This window comes from Mesoplodon mirus, assembly GCF_964341445.2.
Source record: "Mesoplodon mirus genome assembly, chromosome: 11".
NCBI classification, from domain to species: Eukaryota; Metazoa; Chordata; class Mammalia; order Artiodactyla; family Ziphiidae; genus Mesoplodon; species Mesoplodon mirus.
Window position 1 is genome coordinate 4,320,310 of NC_138987.1, and position 20,339 is coordinate 4,340,648.

A 20,339-nucleotide genomic window follows, 5' to 3' on the forward strand; every position below is an offset into this window, starting at 1 on the left:
GAAATAAAGTCACAACTTTCTGCATACCCAAGTTTGTGAGTCTATAAAATTCATACATCCTGAAAATTGGATAGATTTGTATGGATGTCTCCTTCAACATCGTGTTAGAAGATTTTGCCTTCACTTGATAACTGGCACGGCATAGGACAAGGGTGCTAGACTAGGTTATTGGGAGGCTTGTGTTCTGGTCCAGCTTTGTGGTTAAGTAGCAGTGTAATCCAGGCCAAGTCGCTTAAGCCCCTTCCATTTCCCCTCTGTAAAATACAGTGAATATGAATTTTCAAGGTACTTTTGAACTCTACATTTCTATAATTCTCTACCATTATCAAAGAGAGATAAACGAAGGGAGAGAAAAATGCACCCCCCCAAGACTATTGCCATTTTCATAGTAACAATAAATGTTTATGGAGTGAATAAATGATTAGCATGATTTTGGTGGGGTAGGTAGAGCTATGCAAATACTGATGCTGGTAAGAAGCTGCTGTTTACTGTACTCGCTGTTTTCATGTTAACCTTGCATATTAAGCTATAGCTACCTTGATAACTTAGGGTACCCTATTATGTATTCTTCAGCTTGGTTGACTATTTATTCACATACTCATTGGGCACAGTGCTAGGCACTAGATGAGAAAAACTCAAGTCCTGCTTTGGAGGATCTCCCACCGTGGTGGGGAAAACAATTCATTCTTCCCAAGGTGGGGGCATTTAAACTGGATTTTGGAAAATGCATATGAGATAGCCCAATAGAGAAAGAGAAATGGGGTTGGAAGGAGGGCATTTTAGGAAGAGAGGATGGCTGATGCAAAGGCATGGATGCAGAAAAGAATATGAAGAGCACGGAGAGTGGAGAGATCGACAGAGGATGGGTGGTGGGAGGATTTAGAAAACACTCTAGGTATTTCTAGTAGGAAGGTTTTAACGGAGAGAATTAGGTGCTTACAAAATTGTTGGAAGGGAGGGAAACGAAGTAGGGGGTTGTTGTGCAGTGTTTACATCATGTCACCACGGCTGCTACGCAGAGGTTGGGGGATGCTCTTTCCTCACAATGGTTGGGAACAGTGTGAAACCACTGCCAATATCACAGCTGGTACATAGTCTTTGACTGGACAGTAGAATAAAGTATGGCTGGTACAAAACTCAGCCTGATGCCATCTGTTACTATAGTGTAAGAGGAAGAACAACTTCAGCTTCCTTTCTCTCTACCAAATCCTGCGTGAGTGTATTTAACTGACAGGATCACATCTAGAACCTGGTAGCAAGGGGATCTGGGAAATGTAGTTCCCAGCCTCCCAGACCCTGTGATAAAGAACTCAGAAAGGGATTGGGAATGAATGCTGAGGGTCAATGGACAATATCTAGCATAGCTGGGAAGCCAAGTTGGGACCAGACTGTGAGGGGACTGGAAAGGCATGCTAAAAGTATCAGAAAATGCTGCATGGGATGCCACTGAAAGTTAAAAGCAGGATTTTCACCATTCAATCGGTTTTATAAGCATTGATGGCATAGTAGATGCCATTCTTCTAAACGAAGAAAACCCCAAGCTCTATACCACAATGATTTATTAAATAAATAATACATGTATAACCATGCAATGAAAAAGTCCTCTAAAGGTTTTTAAAAAATTATGTACAGTTAACCCTTAACACGGGTTTGAACTGTGCAGATCCACTTTTGCACTTTTTTTTTTCAAAAATAATTACTAGAGGGCTTCCCTGGTGGCGCAGTGGTTGAGAGTCCGCCTGCCGATGCAGGGGACATGGGTTCGTGCCCCGGTCCGGGAAGATCCCACATGCGGTGGAGCGGCTGGTCCCGTGAGCCATGGCCGCTGAGCCTGCGCGTCCGGAGCCTGTGCTCCGCAACGGGAGAGGCCACAGCAGTGAGAGGCCCGTGTACGGCAAAAAATATAAATAAATAAATAAATACATACTAGAGTACTACTACACGATCTTGGGTTGGTTGAATCTGTCGATGCGGAGCCAGGATGTGGAAGAACATCACATCTGGGGGGTAAGGGGCAGACTGTAAGTTATACATGGGTTTTCAACTGCATGGAGTGTCAGCGTGCCTAATGCCCACGTCATTCAAGCGTTAACTGTATTTGTGCTAACTCATCACCCATTTTTTAATTGGGCGCACATTTTGTGGCAGGCATTGTGAATACAGATAAAAAGCACCCATGGTCTCTGACATTAAGAAGCTAATGTCCTTTTTCTTTTCGGTAAAGACTAAGAAAGTTTTAGAGGGTTATTTGGTAGATTAATTCATTGATTCTCAGAGTGACTTCTGCTGAACCTTGTAAGATGAACATCTTGTAAGATGCTAAGAAAAAAAATGGTCCCGCTATCAAACTAGGTTTAAAGAATTTGTATTTTATTTCCTCTTGCAAATTTCAACCTCAAATAAATCCTGTAGTAAAAAATTAACTATTTAATTTTGTTTTACCAAAATTACCCACTGTTGACTCCTAATACCTATCAGCAGTTGAGTTCTTCAGAGCACAGTTGGGGAAAAACCTGCTGCATGTATAGAAGAGCCAATCAAACTGAAGGCTACCACTATGCTATTTACAAAAAAGGGTTTAGATATGAGAGAATGAAAAGAAGAAAACGATTGTAGCTTCAGGTATGATTTCTTCATTTCAGAAGCATTTGCAGGACAGAAAGGACATTGAACTAATCAAACCAATCTTAATACTAAAAACATGAATAGCTATCAAAAATTAATTTCTTAAGGATGAGATATTAAGTGCCATAACAATCATCTAGGAAGATGCAAACCTTGGACAGTGGAAGGTTATAACTCTTTTAACAGGATGTTAAATGGTGAGCTTGGCCGCAGCAGCAAATTATAGTTGCATTCCAAAAAATTGATCAAGGAGGTTTTGCAGACCAGTTACACACTATGGAACCCCTTTACCCACAAGGCCTTGAAAGAGCCTCGAAAGGGTTGAGCAAATGGAAACAGAAATGGATTTTGTGGAGAGTTATGCTGTGGTTCTTCATCTGTGGCTCTAGGGAGGCCTCCCTAGAGCCACTAAGGGGAGCTGTGGGGTGTTGCTTGCCTCACCTCTTGCCTGCAGTTGAGACGTGTTCTCTTGTATGACTGGCCTGGGGGATCTGGGTGGGATCGCAGCTTTGGCAGAGAGGGGGCAGGCTGCGTGAGTTTGGCTGGGCCTTCTCTCCAAGCATCAGGGCAAAGAGCCTTGGATGTGGGCTAAGACGGCAGATAGAGCCAGCCTGGAGCTCTTCTAAATCCTGCCCAGTAGGCTATCTGAGTGGATGCAGGAAAACCAGAGACTGGGGGAGAATATCAGCTGGAGGACAATGAATTGCCTGCAGCACAGAAAGTTCCGGCAAGTGTTCCCAAGCTGAGGCTTCTGAGGAACTGTCCACACAGAACAGCTCCAACCTCTGCCAGTCCCACTGTATGAGAAGCCTGCTTACGGCAGTGCCTGTTAAACCATTGATATGCTGCGGCCTTTACCTGTCCCACTGCCCCTGCTTTGACCTTGCTGGGCACAGAAATCTAGGTCAGCTCACTGGGAGAGGAGAGATGCCCAGCAGAGAAAAGACAAAGGACCATCATCGGTGACCAGGCTACAGCGAGCCCCATGGCAGAAGTTTTAAATGCTCATTCTGCATCGTGAACCGAGACTGTCTTAACTTAAAATGACTACAGAACTTCTATTATTTACAGTAACAAGGAGGTCACAGCACCTGACCTCATGTTCCTACAAGGGTTAGTGCATTACCCCCACTGACCAGGCTTAAAGGGACACTGGGAGACAAAACCAACTTGCTTCCACGATTACCCCATGAGTTCTGCTTGTTCAATGTACCCTTTTTACACTGTTAAAGACAACCAAGACGGGCATGTGTGAGAAGATATTGGTAGATGCCTGCAATACAGCAGGGCCTTGTTATAACGTAACATGCCACTAAATATAGGCTGGTAAAATCCTAATCCTGTCGTGTGTGTAGAAGCAAATCTATCCTGGGTTATTTTAGACACATCTGTAAGATGAAGGCTAAAGACTGGGACAAGAAGTGATGTGTTGAGGCTAACTGAAGGCTGGCTGAGGGGCGAGACCTGTTGCAGCAGGTCCTACGGTCCCTCCATTCACCATTCTGGGGGCTTCGAGTCCCAAGTACCAGGCTTGACGCTGGGGTTTCAAAGCTGTTTCCCCAGCACCTGACAATTTAGCAGGGGAGACTGACAACAACGCAACCGCTAACGGACTCCGGAGATCATACGAGCTAAGGAAAGTCAGAGTAGGTCAGCGTGGAGGTTCATTTACAAGTGAGGGTTAACAATAGAATCTGGCTTTGAACTACAGGTGGGCACTTGCTAGACTGAGAAGCATTTAACCTTGCAGGTAACCTGAGAAATCAGGAGGTAGTCTCACCTGTGATTCTTACATTGGTGAAGCTTCAGAGTCATCGGGAAGCTCCAAACCCCCAGTGATTCTATCTCTGGTAGAAATCAAAAGCTCAACAGTATAGTCCCTCAGCCCTCCCAAGCTCCCACGTGATTCTGATACAGTAAGTTTTGGCGTTTGGGAACCCCTGGAAGGGCTCAGCAAAAGGATCTGACTTGGGTTTATGAAGGTCTGGTTGGCTGTTCTGCAACGGTGAATGGTTCTACTGAAATCGGTACCCACAGAAAGCCCAACAAACACAAGCAACAACTCTTGTTAAAATGAATTAACTTTTAATGCTATTTTATAAAGTTTAATACTTTGCTACAGGGAAAAATTATATAGATAATATAGCCATTAGAGGAAAGAGCAGAGGTAAGTGATACAAAAAAAGCAGTAAGCAGCAATAAAATTAATACCTACACAAAACGAGCAGTGCAATACGATAAAGCAGAAAGCAGCTTTACACTGGGGAAAAGTTATTTAAATACAGAAAGAGCACCTTACAAAAAGGAACTGAGAAATGTAAACTTGGTAGGTAGATTCAAGTATAAAAGTTATACCCCCAACTCTTGTACCAGAATGAAAGGGTTTCACAAACCCTGGACAGTGTAGGGCACACACACACCTCCCTCAGTGCTGACTCAAAACTGCATTTCCTTAGCAGGATCACTGCCAATCTTTTTTTTTTTTCTTTTACGAAATTATACAATCATCGACTCACGATTGCCACGGCTTCTTCACCACCCGATACCCACGTCTACCTCAGCTGCTCTACTACCATCAGTTGCTCTGTAACAAACAGATTCATATTCCCGACAGAAACAACCACTGCATCATTATTTCTACACATCACAAAGACACGTGAAGAAGTGGGTACTGAATACAAAAGGAACCTGCTCTTGGTTTTCTATTGCTAAGTATGGTCACAGAATAATAATCTCATTTATGGGTTTGTTTCTTAACACCCCTCAAGAACTGTGAATCCTCTGAGGTTTATGTGGTCATATCATGAACAGAAAAAAAAAAAAAAAAAAGGATAGCAGAGAAGTTAAAGTGGCGGGCATCCAAGAAAAGTAAGGGGAAAATCAGTCTGTGTTTTCATCTAAATATAGACCTCTCAAGTGACAATATTTTGTGAAAGGTCTGAAGCATGATATATTTAAAATGCATGTATCCTGTGCAGATTTATATGCCATGTGTCTTATAATCTACTTGAAAAAGGCATATTTTTGTTTCGATATCATATTAGTTCAGGGTAATCGTTACCATGCAATTAGATTAGCGGATGATGAGAATCACATTTTTTATCAGTTTATCTCTAGAGAAGACTGTGAACAAGGGGGGGAAAATACCATCTTGTAAACTTTAAAAGTTTAGTGTTGATAAAAATTTTATATAATAGCAAATTTATTTAATCTTGCTACCTACCTCAAGTTTTCAAAAATCTTGTGGGGGTGATAAGGCTAATATTATCCTGTAGTTAATATAAAGCTACTTTATTCAGACTCCCAGAGTCTCTTAAATTAATATTTTTATTCTTTCATATAACATTTTCTTGGGTCCAAAAAATAAAAATAAAATCCTACACCAAGATTCCACATCTAAGAAGTATAAAAAAGGAGAGAGGAATAAGGAAAGGAAGCAATGAAGGAAAGGAGGGAAAAATGAAGGGAGGGAGGGAGGAGGGAGGAAGGAAGGGAGGAGGGAGGGAGGAAGGAAGGGAGGAGGGTGGGAGGAAGGGAGGGAGGGAGGGAGGAGGGAGGAAGGAAGGGAGGAGGGAGGAAGGAAGGGAGGAGGGAAGGAGGGAAGGAGGGAGGGAGGGAGAAGGGAAGGAGGGAGGGAGGAAGGAAGGGAGGAGGGAAGGAGGGAAGGAGGGAGGGAGGGAGAAGGGAAGGAGGGAGGGAGGAAGGAAGGGAGGAGGGAAGGAGGGAAGGAGGGAGGGAGGAAGGAAGGGAGGAGGGAAGGAAGGAAGGAGGGATGGAGGGAGGGAGAAGGGAAGGAGGGAGGGAGGAAGGAAGGGAGGAGGGAGGGAGGGAGGAGGGAGGGAGGAAGGAAGGGAGGAGGGAAGGAAGGAAGGAGGGATGGAGGGAGGGAGAAGGGAAGGAGGGAAGGAGGGAGGGAGGAAGGGAGGGAAGGAGGGAGGGAAGGAGGGAGGAGGGAGGAAGGGAGGAAGGAGGGAGGGAGGAAGGGAGGGAAGGAGGGAGGGAAGGAGGGAGGAGGGAGGGAGGAGGGAGGGAGGAAGGAGGGAGGGAGGGAGGAAGGAGGGAGGGAGGGAGGGAGGGAGGGGGGAAGGAGGGAGGGAGGGAAGGAGGGAGGGAGGAAGGGAGGAAGGAAGGGAGGGAGGGAGGAGGGAGGGGGGAAGGAGGGAGGGAGGGGGGAAGGAAGGGAGGGAGGGAGGGAGGAAGGAGGGAGGAAGCCATCTACTCTGAAGAGACAATGAGGTAAATAATACATCTAGGCATACAAAGATCTAGTTTGGCTACTTAATGAAACCCTAAAGGAATATGGTTTAACAAAGGGACACTGGTAAGTTTCCACAATTATATTTATGCTAGAACAACGATCCCCTCCCTGCACTCTCTGTTCTTATTTTGCAGTTCTATGAAAAATAACTCCGATTTGAATATTCTTGGATTCTGAACATCAATGTATCTGTTTTCCCTCTTATTCTTCCCAACATGAAGAAAAAAATGTAAAAGAAAAAAAAGAAAGTATCACCTATTGTCCTACATCAATTTCTACACTGTCACTCTTCAGAATTCTACTAAAAGGTATCACTAGGTTCCAATTTTCCATATAATTCCTCTCTACCATCCTGATTTATTCAATAAACAGCAATTGCTAGAAGACATCCCACACCTGACGTTCTACAGTTAACATTTAAATTAAAAGAAACACAAGGGCATGTAGTGAAGGAAACGGAACATAGTAGGATTTTTTTTTTTTTTTTTTTTTTTTAACAAATGAACAGTAAAACCTCACTGTTCACACAGTTATTGAGAAGCAGCTATCTGGCTGCTAGAGTTCATCTTAATTCTCAGGCCCAGCTCAGGTTAGCACAGTTCATTATAGCAAGGTGTGTCTTCACAGTTATTTTGGTCTTGACATTCCGTCATGTATATACACTTATCCACATTATTACTAGGTTGTAAAGTAAGTGCAGGGCAAATTATAGGAAAAAAGTACAAACATTCAAGTCGTCATACCCTGAAAAACATGTGTTTTGATGTCGTTGTAAACTTTTTGCACTAAATCCCACTTCAGGAAAAAAATAAATAATACCATAGGATTCAAACTGAAGTTGGCTTCCTGATGAAGCCGAAGGAAGCAGTAGCTTTTTCAAACTGCAGAAAGGAAGTTTCTCTCACCACAGATCTACTCGGGGTGAGTGGGAATACACGTCAAGAACGCTCAACCCAGTTAAGTGCTAGACGGCCCCCCCCTCACTTTAGAAAAACCACAAGGCTCCAGGAGGCTGTTCAGATCTCCTTCCAGCAACAAGATGATTCTTGAATGAAAACCACAACAGTCAGTTGGTACTTCCACTGTGACACCACGCATAGTCTGGACTCTAACTGGTAAGAAATGCACAATTAGGAACAATTACTTTCAGGAAAATAGATGCTTCCTGAAGATGGATAGTTAACATTAGAACCAGGGGATGCAGGAGAGAGGAAGGATGCATGCTGAAGACCGGATGGTTTGCATTCTAGTTTCCATTCACCATGAGGACATGACCTGTAACACAGGGAAATTCAGGCACCTCCATCCCACCCCTGCTGGGCAAAGCGTCAGGTTAGTCAGCCCCGCCGCTGGGGATTTCGAGCCTCCTCTGTGCTGAGCTGGTGTTTCGTGACTGATTCCTTTCTCTTCTCCTAAGGACAGGGTCCCCGAGGCTGCCAGGCGTCTTGAAAAACGTCTCTCGATGTGTGCGTCGGATGCTCTTGGGGGTCACTGGAACTGGTGACTAAAATAGAGAGGAAAAAAAAAAAGAGTACATAAAAACAGAAGTGAAGTCAAATTGTACCCAGTCTCTGAACTGGAAGCCCCCTCTTTTTTTTTCTTTTTTTAATTGAAGTAGAGTTGATTTACAATGTTGTGCCAATCTCTGCTGTACAGCAAAGTGACTCAGTTATACACATACAGACGTTCGTTTTTTATATTCTTTTCCATTATGGTTTATCGCAGGATATTGAATATAATTCCCTGTGCTGTACAGTAGGACCTTGTTGTTTATCCATCCTACATATAATAGTTTACATCCGCTGATCCCACACTCCCAGTCCTGCCCTGCCCCTTGGCAACCACCAGTCTGTGAGTCTGTTTCTGTTTTGTAGATAGGTTCATTTGTGCCATATTTTAGATTCCACATATAAGTGATATCATATGGTATTTGTCTTTCTCTTTCTGACTTACTTCACTTAGTATGATCATCTCTAGTTGCATCCACGTTGCTGTAAATGGCATTATTTCATTCTTTTTTATGGTTGAGTAATATTCCACTGTATATATATACCACATCTTCTTATCCACTCATCTGTCAATGGACATTTAGGTTGTTGCCAGGTCTTGGCTATTGTGAATAGTGCTGCTATGAACATAGGGGTGCACGTATCTTTCTGAATTATAGTTTTGTCTGGATATATGCCCAGGAGTGGGATTGCAGGATCATATGGTAATTCTATTTTTAGTTTTCTGAGGAATCTCCACACTGTCTTCCATAGTGGCTGCACCAACTTACATTCCCACTAACAGTGTAGGAGCCCCCTCTTGACCTGTGTCGCTGTGATCCCCACGCAGGTGTTCCATCCTCTTTGCTTTTCTGTCACACTCTTCCAATGTATCTCCTTCACAACACTTACCACAGTTGGAAATTAGCTGATTTATTCTGTGTGCAGAAAGGCAGCCTAGCGAAGAGGTCTCAAGTGTGGCACTGGCACCTGCAGCCAGGGTTTGGGCTCTGCCATAATTAGCTGTGTGACCTCGGGCAAATTACTTAAGCAGTCTGTCCCTCAGTGTCTTCATCCATAAACGGGGATGATAAAAGTACCAACTTAGCAGGGTTGCGACAATTAAAGGAGATGATATTAATAAAGCACTTTAGATCATGCCAGGCAAGTAGTATGTGCCTGTGTCTTTGCTCTTTTTGTTTACTTGCTAATATTTATCCTCTCACGTTAAATATTTATCCCTTTAATGTGCCCTAAAAGGGCAGGGGCCATTATCCTGTTTACTGTTATATCTTTACTGCCTAGGTCAGTGCCTGGCACATAACTGGTGATCAAGAAGCATATGCTATATTATAATCGCCTTGTTTAAAAACTAACATGTATATTTAAATGTCTAACAAACTTTTGAGGCCCTGAATTACTTATCTAAAATACTTTTGGTCACAACGTAACTCTTTCTCTGGGAGAGAAATAATTACTCTGAACAATGCCTAATGCATAACAGGAATTCAACAAATGCTCACTGACTGAACTACAGATGGAGTTGGGGGTGGCAAATAAAGTACTGATTAATTTATATCGATTACAGACATTTATCTATGTACATCTGTATCTATTTTGAATATGTATATATACACACATCAAGGAAACAATGGATATATTAACATATAGCCATTGCCCCCTAAACAATTCATTTTATGAAATGATAGACGCTAGAAACCTTTGAGCTAGTATGAAGACTTTCATTTCCCTTGATTGTTTCTATAGCTGCACAATTAAAATTCAGGATGGTCTCCGTTATTGACCTAATGAAATGAGAGCTTGGAGAAATCATCTGAATATTCAGCCTGCATCAAAAATCCCCATGAACTATGCTTTAAGTGGTTCCTTCTGATTCTAAGAAACAGATTGACACCTAAAACGAGTTTTGCCTTTAAAGCACAGGATCTCCCACCTTCTGTCTCCATGCTTTATGAAATAAGCAGATACCTCTGGGTCTACAACGGAAGCCAGGTAGAATCTGATGTAGAACCCCTGTCCTACGGTTGTTTGACTGAAATCTGATTCAACGCAGGCAAATGCTATCACGGAGTGATGCTCCTTCTTCTGCGGAGCTGAAACGAACCTTCAGGACTCACCTGTTGTAATTTTACCACAGAGGCTGGATGTCCTCCATAAACGGGGGACTCGGGCTGGATGACGCTGTGTGATCTGGACATCACCGGACTCAGGTTAAGTGAGTGCGGACCCTGGAGCTGAGCATCTGTGGAGGGGAGTGTCGAGGATTTTGGATTAACCAGGGCAGCAGGGCCGATGAGAAGATGAGCTGTTGATCCAAGGCCAGGCAAGCCAAGATTCACAGGTCCCGTGCTTGGGAGAGCACTGGAAGCAGAGGACACCGGCCCGGGCACCGTGGGTGAATAGAGAACAGGAAACGGGCCCAGCGTCGGCGATGACAAGACCATGCACGGAACGCTGAGCGGTGGCAGCTGGCCTGAAGGGGGGCCCACAGCATGGGGGGCCTGACTGCCAGACAAGAGCACACGGAAACCATTTAATCCTGGAACAGGAGCAGAACAAGGAGAAAGTCAGGGCAATGTGAAGACACCATCCAAGCTCCCGCCCCTCGGGGCCCCTTCAAACGGGAGCCCACTGTCAATCAACCCTCACGCCGCAGCCTGGCCACCCCCTCTGTGCTCTCCCAGCCCCGCACCGCCTCCTTGCCACAGTGGCCACCGCTGAATTCCCACAGTTTCCTATGTGACAGTTTGGTGGACGCTTGAGTCTCCTGAGAGACTTTATTAACATGAGCTCCACTGAATCCAAATTGAGGAGGAAAGTGAACTTGGTTGGGAACAATGATAGCTTCCTTTTTACAAACTTCTAACAGAAATTTGTATTTCCCTCAATTAAGACCACGGGCAACAAATCACAACAGAATGAACGGTACCTTGACTTTATCACTAGTAAAAAGCACAGATGTATTCATGTAATGTTACCGCAATGGCAGATGTCTTAAGAGTCTAACGGTCCCCACAACTTTGAAGTTATGAGAGGCCTGCACTTGCTGTCAGATCTTTTTATTACTATAATTTAAAATAATTCCTTTTCTAACTGGATTTCACTATAATTGGCTTCCTCTGTAATCCTATGTATTTAATTCTCTGCATTTGTAAACATCCTGAGGAGGAATCCACAGCCTTCACCAGTGTCCAAGGGCCTCACCAGAGGCCCAGAAAAAGCTACTGATCCCTATGCTGGGCTGTCATTTTCATTCTGAAGAAGCCGGGTCTGTTTTTTTATTTATTAAGGTATCAGCAACACTGAGTAGCGTGCTTAGACGAAGCCCTCACAAAATATTTGCTAAAGGAATAAAGAATGTTTTCTAGATAAATGAGAAATAACAGACACCTACCTAACCTGTGATGGGAACAAGGAATTGAAGAAAATCACTTTGTCTCTTTGCAAGAGAGCAGCTTCATGTACACGATGCATATTTTAAAAATTAGGTACCTGTTATATTTCAGCTTTATTTCAAGAGTAAGAGCATTTATTGAGTCTTACTAAGCGTCAGGCACTATTATTCTAAGTGCTTTAGATGTATTATCTTATTAAATTTAATCCAATTTTCACAGCACCCCCATGAAGCAGGTGCTCTTATTATTACTGTTTGACCAACGAGGAGGGCTGAATACTTAAGTTCACGCAGATAGTAAGTGGTTTTACTGTCCAGCCCTCTCACTCCAGCCCTGCACTCGACCACAAACACATGTCAGCACTTCTGAATATTTAAGAGATCAGCATGTGAGCTGCACATGGTGGCCAGGACGTTCATATTGCTAAACTGAACCACTGCCAGATTCAGCTGAATTATAAAAACAGAATCATCTTTTGAATACGTTGTGCTTTTTACCAAGTAAAAGTGAATGCATTAAAAATAAGTTACCTGCCCTAACTGTTTTCTCCTTATCCGTGAGGTTGGTGAAAGTGAAAGCAGCCTCTGCCTTCATTTCGTCGATGGAGAAAGCAAGGGGCTAGGAGTGAAATGACTCAGAGGCAGCTCATCTATGCACCAGCTTGGTCGGGTGACATGAACAAAAATTTAAACGTCAAATTTATGACCCGAGTACCCCCAAGGGACTCGAAGACATGACACCCCTTACCTGCTGGCGACTGCACATAAAGATACTGCAGCAAAGAGGGCTCTTTGGTGCTTTCATTTTCTTTCGAAGGCTTTTCTATCTCTGTATTTCTAGAAGGATTTCCCCACTCAGAAGAAATGAAGCAGTCTGCTGTAGCCTTTCCCGAAACCTCTTTTGCAGCAGAAAGTTGTCCATTCATGTGAATGTCTTCATGGGGTGCAGGTCCCCTTTTATCCACGGTCTTGGAAGAGGCAATGTCTGTGGAATCTGAGGGTTTCTAAGCACAACCCAACCAGGAACCAGAAAAGCAAGTCAAAATCCCAGCAGTAAATTATAACAGCTCTCTCCAAATAGCTAACATATAAACAAAAAGGTCAGACACAGCTGTGCGCCACCCTGATTTGTGTACGTCAGTTGTTTCTGTCATATTTATAGGAATGGCCTGAAGATCACTGTCACGTCATGGGCTTCTGTAGGCTTACAATTTCTTAAGCACAGAAACGATGGAGATTTTAATAATGGGAAACTGGGTATGGTGTTTAGACTGTGAAATAAATTTCTGAGCTGGAACACATAAAGGGTGTTGATGCTGCAGGCTTTTAGGGCTTGATAAGAATTGCAGGGCTGACCCAAAGCTGTCTTGGTTATCTAAGACACGTATATATAGGTATACCAGTCAGTCTTTCCCTTCTGTTTTGCAACCCCAGGCTATATACAGAATTAGAAAAATTCATTCTGGCAGGAGGAAGGCATGGAGGAGGAAGGGTCTTAATTAATGGACTGATTTCCATGAGGTGTGCCTCACTCATCCTCTACAAATGGCTGCAGGGAGAGTGCTTCTGCTTTCTGAGCGTTTGACCAGTCATATCTCATTAACCTCTGAAAGGCTACTGTGGACAGCTCAGAATTTTGTTCTTTTCATTTTGTGGCTAGGGAAACGGGCTCTCTGAGCAGTGACACGAGCACTGACATAGACACTGAGGGCCAAACGGAACCTACGTTCCTGACTGGACCTCAGGTGCACCCTGGATTAAGATGATTATTTCATCAACGTGTTAAAAAAAAAAAAAAAAGAGCAAAAAAGACCGGGAAAGAATATACAAACATGTTGACAGTGATTGCCTCTATGTGGTGGGATTATGGGTAGGTTTTTTTCCCTTTATACTTTTTAGCGTTTTATGCAAAGTGGGATTTTTATAAAAATCACTTTTGTTACAGTACTGCTTCATGGCAAGATTATTTGGGGCAGCCAGTCCTGGGCTTAATTATACAAGTGACACATGCACTGCTTCCTATTCCAGACTCAGTCGCTTATCTGTGTGTCTCTATTGGGAAGGAACTACGGGTCGACGGGCCATCAGCTAGCACGTCCACCGGAACCCCTTACCTTGGGCATGACGAGGGAGAGGGGGCCGTCTTCGTAGTCCCTGCTTTGTCTCTTCGTGGCCGGCTCTTCCTCCTCCTGGGGCTTCCTCTCCTCCCCTAGGCGCTTCTGAACTGAGGGCGTGGCTGACCGCTCTGCTGTGCCTTCCGAGCCCCTGCTGTCCCTCTCTGACCCTGACCCCGACCCTGGGGACGGCGGCTCTTGCAGGCTCCCACACAGCATGAACAGCGAGGGGGAGGGCACGTACACCAGGGGCCGGCCGGCCAGCAGAGCTGGCTTCAGGCTCTCCGCGTCTAAGGCGGCAGAGGCGAGGGAGACACCTCCTTGTCCATTCAGACCATTCTGGGCAGAGAAGGCCTGCAAGTCCGTTGGAGCCACGGAGAGTACTGGGTGGGCCAAGGCATTAACACAGTATTCTGAGTCAACAGAGAGGCCGGGGAAAGGAGCAGCGGCCTCCAGGCTGCTTGAAGGAGGTATCGCTCTCTGATTGGCAAAAGCTTCTGCCCTGGAATAAAGGAAACAGAGTGGGGCCCATCCAGTTACCACATTCTACCATCTCCCGACTCTGCTTTCCTAAAGAGAGATGTACCAAAGCAGGAGTGAGAGAATACCGCTCAGGATGCTGTTCAAGTGCACTCTCTGAGCCCGTGAGCCGACTCCAGAGGCAGATGACCTATCACCTGGATGGATGGCTAGGGGTGGGGTACGGGGATCTCAGGTGAGGGCTAATAGAGGCTCCTCCCCTGCCTCTCCCACAGCCAGTAGCCATCAGCTACCCAGCACGTACCCCTTCCCAGGCACACAGATGCTTCAATGACTAGCATAATAGGGTAATAATTTCACATGATTCTTGTAACACTAGCTACTCTCATCCATCCCCCCTGCCCCCAGTTACTAGGGAGGAAAACTGAAGCTCAGAGGCTAATCCACCCACTGAAGGTCACCCAGTGGGGCCTCACAGTCAGTCACTGTGAGAGATCCTGGGTAGATAACAGAGTCTAGGCCAGACATTGATTTAAAGGACACACCTAGTTTGTCTCAAATCCACTGTGAGATAAATGAAGTGGGTAGTGAGTGAGGAAATAAATTTATCTACAAAATTATTTTGTCATTCTTGTCCCATTCTGCTCCATATTACTACAGAATTTTTAGGCAGCACACATTCAAAATTAAGTCCCCTCAATCTAGGAGATTATAAACGATGTCTGGGCCTTTTATAGAGAAAAATTTCCAAATACTAGAAAGCATGTTTAGATTTTTAGTATTATTATTATTATTATTATTTTTTTTTTTTTTGCGGTACGCAGGCATCTCACTGTTGTGGCCTCTCCCGTTGCAGAGCACAGGCTCCGGACGCGCAGGCTCAGTGGCCATGGCTCACGGGCCCAGCTGCTCCGCGGCATGTGGGATCTTCCCGGACCAGGGCACGAACCCGTGTCCCCTGCATCGGCAGGCGGACTCTCAACCACTGCGCCACCAGGGAAACCCTTTTAGTATTATTTTGCAAGTAGATGAGGAAGACTCTTTTGAGACTCCTTTAAGGACTAGTAAATAGAGAACAGGGATTTCCCTAAACCTCTGTGAGGGAATCACTGAGAGCCATTTTGCCCCCATTCTCGGCCCCTGTGGTGCTGGGAATAAGCGGAGTGCACGGGGCTGCAGAGGTGAGTCAAGCTTTCCAGCCACAGCCTGCGGGAACGAGTGCTCCATGAAACACTCAGCTCCATGAGACAACGTGCCCACGTGGATGGTCGCGCCCACTGCGCTGCCTCTGGCCAGTCACCTTCAACCTCCCCATCTCCACCAGTAAGAGCACCGTCACCTGAGACCCAGGTGTTCTCTGTGATTCCTCTTTTCTACTTCAGTGACTCTTGCTGACTCACTGTCTTATACTGATTTCCATTTCTTTCCATCCCCAGCGGACATGGCTCAGACCAGCACCACAGCAGACCAGAATGACTAGGAAGGCTCTATTCTGTGATCTAACCTGAAGCCCTTCTCTATTCCAACCCCACCTGCTTAAAGCAGCCAGCATGGTCTTCTCCAGTGAACCTACAAACACTCTTTACCATCCATCTAATCAATCCAAACTCTTCAACTTGGCTTTCAAAGCTTTCTGCCAGCTCGACCTACTTACCTCCAATATCCCAAGCTCTTCTTATAAATACTTCCTTTCAGGATCCTATTTGGACAAGTGGTTAGGGCCAGACTAACCAGTTTATTTCCCCTCCACCCCCTGATCCTGGCTCAACAATCTCTTTCTTCCCATGTCTGGCATAAACCCCTCCTGTCTTCGCTTTAGCATTTCCTCTGCTTCCTCTTATTTCCTTGAAAATCAGACCCCAGATCTGACTCAGCTCTGTTGCTTAATAGCATTGTGACCTTGGGCAAGTTACTTAACCTCTCTGGGTTTCAGTTTCCTCTCTGTAAAATGAGGATAATAGTACCAACCTCAAAAGGTTGTTTTTGTGATATTAGATAATACACATAAAACTTCAGGAATAGTACCTGGTAGTTCATAAACAACGTTAGCTACGATGATGACGAAGTGATTCATGGGACTATGATGTGTCATTTCTCAGTGTCACATTAGTAGTGACTTGTCTTTTCTCATTGTATGTGTCTTTTTATTTATTTTTTCCTTGTAAGCTTTCATGGCCTAGGGGAATAAATTTTTCATACTTTTGTGTCCCTGATGCCATATCCTTGGGCACAAGGGGGAAACTTACAAAATTCTTAATAAACAAATGGTTGACTTTTGAGCAGGACTGTTAAATTTTACCTTTTAATGGGTGGCATTTAAATTTAGTCAAAGTTAAGACTAGGAAATAGAAAAAAATATACTTGGAGCTTACTGTGAATTGTCTTCTATTTTCTGTCTGTAGACAGCTGCCAGACTTCCAATTTCTAAGGAGTAGCCACCTGATCCTAAAAAGGAAAATGAAGGTCTAGTGAATATAGCAAGGGACTTATACACAACAATTATATACAGCAGGATTCATTATTCACAGCTCAGGGATTAGAAGACTATCTCAAATCCATTCTGGTTTTGATTCAAATAGAGAAATGTCCAGAAGCTAGCTGTTCATGGTGAATGCAGGTCTCATCAAAGATTAGTAAGAAAACAAAACAAAGCAAGTATTGCTTTAAGTCTGATGAATTGTCGAGATGCATCAAACAGGCCAACCATGGCAAACCAAATGATCTTCAATATTTAAGGCCGACTAGAATCAATTTCAGGCATGGGGCTATGTTTATAACCTTGAAGTCACCAACTCTTTTACCCCCCCAAATAATTTCACTTGAGGTAAGTGAAAAAAACAGGCAGAGCCTAGAGTCAGCTCACTTTAAAATGACAGTGCATGGGTCGGGCTACAATTACATGGTGACTGATGGATTCCATGGATTAAGTAAAGGCAGATACCTTGTTTTTCTCTGTAAGGGCTGCTGGGTTCTGAGTTCACTTTCCTCTGGATCCTCTCAGAAGCCTGATCTGAGTTAAAAGAGCCATGTCGAGCAAGCTTCTGTTTTGCACAGAATTGAATGTGGCCATATGTTTCTCTTTTCAATTCTGGTAGGACAGATGCAGAAACATCCACTAGTTCTTCATCTAAATAAATAAGAGAATTGGTAGTGTTGTTATACAGCTATAATTCAGGATAATTTTAGCCTTTTTAAGATATGGCTTTGAGGACCTATCATTGTAATGGAGCTACCCTATAAATTAAAAACTAAGACAATCAAAGGAATTTTATGAGCCTTGTGTCAAACCCCAATTTCTTTCAATGTATTGTACTAGTCCTTTTTAAAAGTTAGTGGATGACTTTAAAGTAAGACTGGATCCATATATATTCTAAAATTATCTAAACTGCAACAAAAGTAGAACAGGATGTTCTATAACCCAAATTAGAATGGACCTGATATTTTAGATGCTTTCTTTGGGCAGAGATATCCAAGAAAAACCCAACCATAGTCAGGCCAACATGCATATTTAGAGATTTTAACTTTAATTGAGATCAGCCTCTTACGCCACAGCCCTAGGGCAATGAGTATAAGAACCTCTGTTTTCTATGATTATGCTTTATTATTTCTTTCTTAGCTCAGTTACTAAGTGACCAAAGGAATAAGGTCAGCAGAAACTTCACGGCTGAAATGCCGCAGTACAGTGAGGATAATAGAAAGCTGGGCCTTGGAGGCACATTTTATGCTTAAATAAGCCTGTGTGAAATCAGGACAGAAATTTCTATACAGAACCAGGCCTATATTCTACAAAGAAATGACCCCTGTTGTTCAGATAGTCATTCCTACCCTGCTCATGTGTGCTACTTTTTTGTAAGTTCAAAGCATGTACATTTAAATTATAAGACTGATTTAATAAACCCAAAGGGCCAGCTAGACTTACATTTTCTAAAACACACAAATATTGAAAATCACCTTATAGTTTTCTTTTTCTTATAACAAAAACCCAACGGATGTTCTGTTTAGAAAATCCGAAGTTAAAAAAAAAATCAGAAGTTATAGAATCAAAAAGAAGAAAATGGGTCAAGATAGTAATGGATCATATCTACCCTCCTTCCTGAAACGAATACAGTATTGGACAAAATCTATAAAACAATGGCTCTCAAGACATTGGACATCAGGACAGCGATCCCTTGGAGATCACTGGGAAGAACTTAACCCGTATCCTCTCTGAATTCCTCCCGAGCCAGTACTGCCATGTGTACTGCTTAAGAGTTATCTAATTTCCAAATGTGTGCTAATTATACACCCTCAATAGAAGCTCATTAACCAACTGAAGTGCATGAAGCACTGATCTGGGTACTAGGGCGTAATCAAAGGTGAATAAAAACTGCGTCTGCCCTCCAAATGGTACAGCAGGGACAAAGCATAATATCATCACCAAGTACAATAGCATGATGCTAAACTGCAGTAGTTTAGATGAGACACTCTGCTCTGGGTGATCAGGGAAAACTTCATGCAAGAGCTGATGTTTGAGTGAGATCTTGAAGGTTGAGTAGAATATTTTTATGTTGAAAGGGGGAAGAGAGCGTCACAGGTGAAAAGACTGGGAGAAGCCAGAAGCAGAGAAGTGGAAAGTGGCAAAGCTGTACACTTGATGCTGGCAGGGGCTGTATCACATACGTCTTTGAATCCCTCACGGCATTAGAACAGGCAGACCTCGGAGATACTGCAGGTTTGGTTCTAGACCACTGCAATAAAGCGAGTCACATGGATTTTTTGGTTCCCCAGTACATATAAAAGTTAGGTTTACACTATATTGTAGTGTGCAATAGCATCATATCTAAACAAACAATGTACATACCTTAGTTAAAAGAATACTTTATTGCTAAAAATGCTAAGCATCACCCAACGCAGGGTTGCCACAAACGTTCAATTTGGGGAAAACACAGTATCTGCGCGGTGCGATAAAATGAAGTATGGTTGCATAGTCCACATGCAGTAAGTACTTGCTGGGTTGAATTAATTAGACTTGGTTTTAAGTGGTTTCATCTAGTTCCTAAGTGAATAATGTGTTACAAGTGAGGTGGAGAGCTCTATCTTTTATAAGCCTGGGTTAAGTGCAGGAATTTATACTACTAAGACTAAAATTAGAAAGGTAACTTAAAAATAACTTTAATGGCTTTTTTCCAGGCCACACATAAAGTAGCTGGTGCAGAAGGATCCAGTCCCCAGTTGTGCAAATATTACTTTTGAAGTAAGTAGAAGATAATAACCTCTTTTGCTCTAATTTAGTAAAATTGTGACATTAGCAACCTCTTAAAGAAATTACAAAAAAGGTGTTCATTACATCCATACTATATTTAGAAGCCACCTTACCACATATTAGTTTTGGGATAGTAATTGATATAATTTTTACATTATCTGGCATTTCAAAGAAAAACAATGTTTTATTCTGCTAATGCAGAAACAACCAGAGTTCATAAGAAGTGTCCTTTAAAAAATTTTAAAAACGTTTCTTTTATGAAGTGTCATTTTTAATCCTCAGTCCCAAACTTCCAGGAACTTTGGAATAAAATAAAAAATGCAAAAGAGCTGTGATTTAATAGTTCCAGAAACCGCCAGGTTCTAAGTTATCTGTGTGTAAGCCAACCAGCATAACCATTTGTAGACTAAGGCTCATTGTTCCGAGACTGATGTCACTAGTCTAATTTTGAATGTGATGTGGGTGAGGGGAAATGAAGGTGAGGATCAACCTCACTGTGTAGTAGGTGTATGATTTGGAAAGGGAACTGGGAATTATACATACAATGGTCCCTAGCAAAACCACACCTTACCGGTGGAACTGAAATCCACAGGCCCGATCCACTTGAAGGCAGGTTTCCGGCCTCGCTCTTCGGTTACGTGCACTTTCTTTATCAGTGCCAAGCTGGTCAGAACATTGGCTATGTCATAGAGGCGGCGTACCTTTGCTAGAAGATATA

At 43.4% G+C, this 20,339-nt stretch overlaps 1 protein-coding gene across 1 annotated transcript in view; it reads right to left on the reverse strand.

Annotated features, from left to right (window-relative positions):
- Positions 1-6,782: 6,782 nt before the first annotated feature.
- E2F7 (E2F transcription factor 7) overlaps positions 6,783-20,339 on the reverse strand; it is a 32,045-nt gene continuing 18,488 nt past the window's right edge. Inside the window, exons 7-13 of the mRNA XM_082636343.1 lie at positions 20,193-20,327; positions 17,321-17,506; positions 16,752-16,824; positions 13,900-14,401; positions 12,534-12,789; positions 10,509-10,930; positions 6,783-8,387 (exon numbers count right to left, since the gene is read on the reverse strand). Coding sequence (XP_082492469.1) covers positions 8,217-8,387; positions 10,509-10,930; positions 12,534-12,789; positions 13,900-14,401; positions 16,752-16,824; positions 17,321-17,506; positions 20,193-20,327 — 1,745 coding nt within the window. The 3' untranslated portion in view covers positions 6,783-8,216. The remainder of the gene's footprint in view (positions 8,388-10,508; positions 10,931-12,533; positions 12,790-13,899; positions 14,402-16,751; positions 16,825-17,320; positions 17,507-20,192; positions 20,328-20,339) is intronic.